At 47.5% G+C, this 3,791-nt stretch overlaps 1 protein-coding gene across 1 annotated transcript in view; it reads right to left on the reverse strand.

The window, feature by feature from the left end:
* Positions 1–401, reverse strand: part of LOC119975710 (presenilins-associated rhomboid-like protein, mitochondrial) — a 36,512-nt gene extending 36,111 nt beyond the window's left edge. Inside the window, exon 1 of the mRNA XM_038815523.1 lies at positions 268–401. Coding sequence (XP_038671451.1) covers positions 268–338 — 71 coding nt within the window. The 5' untranslated portion in view covers positions 339–401. The remainder of the gene's footprint in view (positions 1–267) is intronic.
* Between the last annotated feature and the right edge of the window lie 3,390 nt (positions 402–3,791).

A 3,791-nucleotide genomic window follows, 5' to 3' on the forward strand; every position in this document is an offset into this window, starting at 1 on the left:
TTCCCTCCCTCTCTCCTCCCCTCTCTCTCTCCTTCCCTCTCTCTCTCCTTCCCTCTCTCTCTCTCTCCTTCCCTCTCTCTCTCCTTCCCTCCCTCTCTCTCTCTCCTTCCCTCCCTCTCTCTCTCCTTCCCTCCCTCTCGCTCTCTCCTTCCCTCCCTCTCGCTCTCTCCTTCCCTCCCTCTCTCCTTCCCTCCCTCTCGCTCTCTCCTTCCCTCCCTCTCGCTCTCTCCTTCCTTCCTTCCCTCCCTCTCTCTCTCTCTCTCCTACCTGCTCTCTCTCCCTCTCTCGGCCGCGATCCACACTCGGTATCCTCGCGCCGCGCAAGCCCGGACCGCCATCTTCCTCGAGGTTCGCTTCCGGGTCACAGAGCAACTTCCGGGTCAGCCAGGGCCATTCCGCCGCCATCTTGGTGTGGGTGGAGGGAGGGAGAGGGCGAGGGCAGGTGGAAGGGAGGGAGATGGTGGGAGAGATCAATCGGTGAAGGTGGATGATGTTATGGGGTCTTACAGGGAGAAACAAACTGTCTCTGCGATAGTGAGAAGAGGGGTTTAAAACTCAGTTCAGAGTGGAGGACGCAAGTAACAAACAGCCTGCCCTTGAGACAGCAGTCAAGGGGCCGAAATCACTGGGAACAATAGAGTTTGTACAGCATAAAGAAGAGGGCTTTGGTCTGACTAGTGTTTAGATGGAGGAAAGTGCCTGAGCAGTGACCTTTACGACCCAATGCCTTGTTAGCTTTAGCTATAGTTTCTCTGATCCTGAAGCATTCGTGATCAGTGCACTATGACACCACCTTTTTTATCTCAGCCTGTTTCAGTACTGTTAGAAACAATCATAACTCAAAGCACCAAAAGAGGCTGCCCCGCCATCATAATTGTGCTGGCTGAGAAAGAGATTCAAGGTCTAATCCCACTTTCCAGTCCTAGGTCCAATAGGTTACAGTAATTCAAGTGAATATCCAAGTATTTTCTTTAATGATCATGAGGGTTCCTGGGTCTACTACCCTTCCAGGTAGAGAGTTTTAGATCTCCACCACGCTCTGGCTGAAAATACTTTTCTTCAACTTCTCTAATCCTGCCAGTGTCCATCGAGTTTTTCCCCTGAAGTCTACATCTTTTTTCATTCACATCAATTGTACAACCTATTTTAGCATCATCTGCAAACCATTCATACAATATATATTTATACTAAAATTACTGAGGACTGCAGAACCCCACAAGAATCAACTTTCCAGGCACATAACACCCGCAGACCCATTTGCTTCCTCCAGTGAGTCAAATTTAAAACCAAATTGTCACATGCCATTTGATCTCGAGCTCTTTCGATCCTGATCATTCTGCCATTTGGGACCAAGGAAATGATGTGCATTTACTTGGGGTCGACACAATGCTGATTGATCACCTTTCCCTATCTCCCCTCAGTCACCCATTCCTTTTCCATTCCTGTTGCATTTAAGTTTTGCACGACCACATATTTCCACCTGGTCATGGGCCTTCCTCTTTGGGTGGCACAGTGGTTAGCATGGTTGCTTCACAGCGCCACAGTCCCAGGTTCAATTCCCGGCTTAGGTCAGTGTCTGTGCGGAGTCTGCACGCTCTCCCTGTGTCTGAGTGGGTTTCCTCCAGGTGCTCCTGTTTCCTCCCACAAGTCCCAAAAGATATGCTGTTAGGTAATTTAGACATTCTGAATTCTCCTTCTGTGTACCCGAACAGGCGCCAGAATGTGGTGACTAGGGGGTTTTCACAGTAACTTCATTGCAGTGTTAATGTGAACCTACTTGTGACAAGAAAGATTATTATTATCATTCTAACTGGCAGTCGCATCTCCTCCACTCACCTCTCACCACATTTCCTCCCTCCCTCCAGAACAAGTGACTGCATCATTTCAATTGCCGTTTGCTACTTGTTTTGAATGCTTCCGCATTCTTCACCAACCCCCTAGTATGTAGTTTGTGATATTCTCCCTTCTCTTGTGTTGCTCGTTATGCTTTCCTTAATTTGCTCTGTTTTAATTACCTTTGCTCAAGAGTCGCCAGGTATTCTTTTGATACCACCACAAGGTTCAAAACCAAATACTGATCAATGACTCGAAACACCAGTTAGTAAGTTTGAAATCAATGCACATTTATTTACACACACAGTGAATTATTACTCATGCACAAAGTCTACTCACTAAACTACAACTACGACTAAAAGCCTATACTTAGCTTCGTGTGCCCACTCAGTCAGAGGAACAATGGCCGTTGTCCGGTTCTGATACTGCTGGCTTCGAACTGGTATAGAACAGTAGCTAGGAGCACCTATCTCGTCGCGTGCGTTGACCTTAGACTTACTTGGCTGGTGCTTGGCGGGCCTCTCGTCGCTGAGAGCCAAAGATCAAGGTGAAGATTAAGAGTTCAAGAGTTCTTAAGAGAGCCCGATCTGACCTTGGGGACTCTGCTTTATAGTCCAAAGGGTTTTGCGCCCTTCTGGGCGGACCCTGGACTTGGCCCCAATTAATTAGACCATGCCCCAATACTTTGTTTCGATTCTCTCCAATAATGGGGCTGTTCCCCGATCGCTGGGGGCCCTAGGTAACCATTGGCCTGCCTTTGTTTTAGTCTCCACTGGCACCGGGGAGTCTGCCCCGGTACCGATTGTTTAAATGTTTCTCTTTTGTCCCCGGAGATAGCGCATTACTATGCTAATGGCTTGTAGTTTCAGTTCTGTCTGGGACCTGCAAGTTCCAATCCACAGGCAAACCTTGCACCTGCTTGTTTTCCTAGTACTGTCCAATTTTCCCTGTACTCTTTGCGAATGTCCATTTTGGAATTGGGACGTGGCCACCCCAGGTGGCTACGCTTGTCTTTCTATACATCCAGCTCATATTTCCGTAGATAAGAAGGCCAGTTTCACAACTGCTTGTAGATTCTTCCTTTCAGTTTTATTGATACTATTCCATCACGGTAGCATGTGGTTAGCACAGTTGCTTCGCAGCTCCAGTGTCCCAGGTTCGTTTACTGGCTTGGGTCACTGTCTGTGCGGAGTCTGCACATTTTCCGTGTGTAGCGTGGGTTTCCTCCGGGTGCTCTAGTTTCCCCCCACAGTCCAAAGCTGTGCAGGTTAGGTGGATTGGCCATGCTAAATTGTCCTCAGTGTCAAAAATGGTTGGATGGGGTAACAGGGATAGGGTGGAGGTGTGGGGAAAGAACTGGTGCAGACTCGATAGGCCGAATGGCCTATTTCTGCATTGTAGATTCTATGTTTTTTTTATAAATTTAGATTACCCAATTATTTTTTCCAATTAAGGGGCAATTTAGTGTGGCCAATCCACCTACCCTGCACATCTTTGGGTTGTGGGGGTGTGACCCACGCAGACATGGGGAGAATGTGCAAACTCCACACGGACAGTGAACCAGAGCCGGGATCAAACCTGGGACCTCAGCGCCGTGAGGCAGCTGTGCTAACCACTGTGCCACCGTGCTGCCCTGTAGATTCTATGTTTACATACACTCCACCACACATCTTCCAATTACTTCAATCAGAGTTTAATTTGCATTTACACACTTCCGTCTTCTGCCACCACTATACTAACCTAATTACTTCCTCAAACAATAGATCAAATTTATTATGAATTTCTAATAGGCTCAATACTGTGTCCCTGACACAAAATGTTGTCCTGTACCAGAAGTAAATGGTGACTTTAGAAAAGCTGATGTGCACTATCTAAATATTGATGTGTTGTGTAAGCTACTTTTAATAGTTTACCCGTGCGGGGCAGCTTGTAGCAGAGTGGTTGGCACAACTGATTCA

The sequence above is a fragment of the Scyliorhinus canicula genome, chromosome 13, assembly GCF_902713615.1.
Source record: "Scyliorhinus canicula chromosome 13, sScyCan1.1, whole genome shotgun sequence".
Lineage (NCBI taxonomy): Eukaryota > Metazoa > Chordata > Chondrichthyes > Carcharhiniformes > Scyliorhinidae > Scyliorhinus > Scyliorhinus canicula.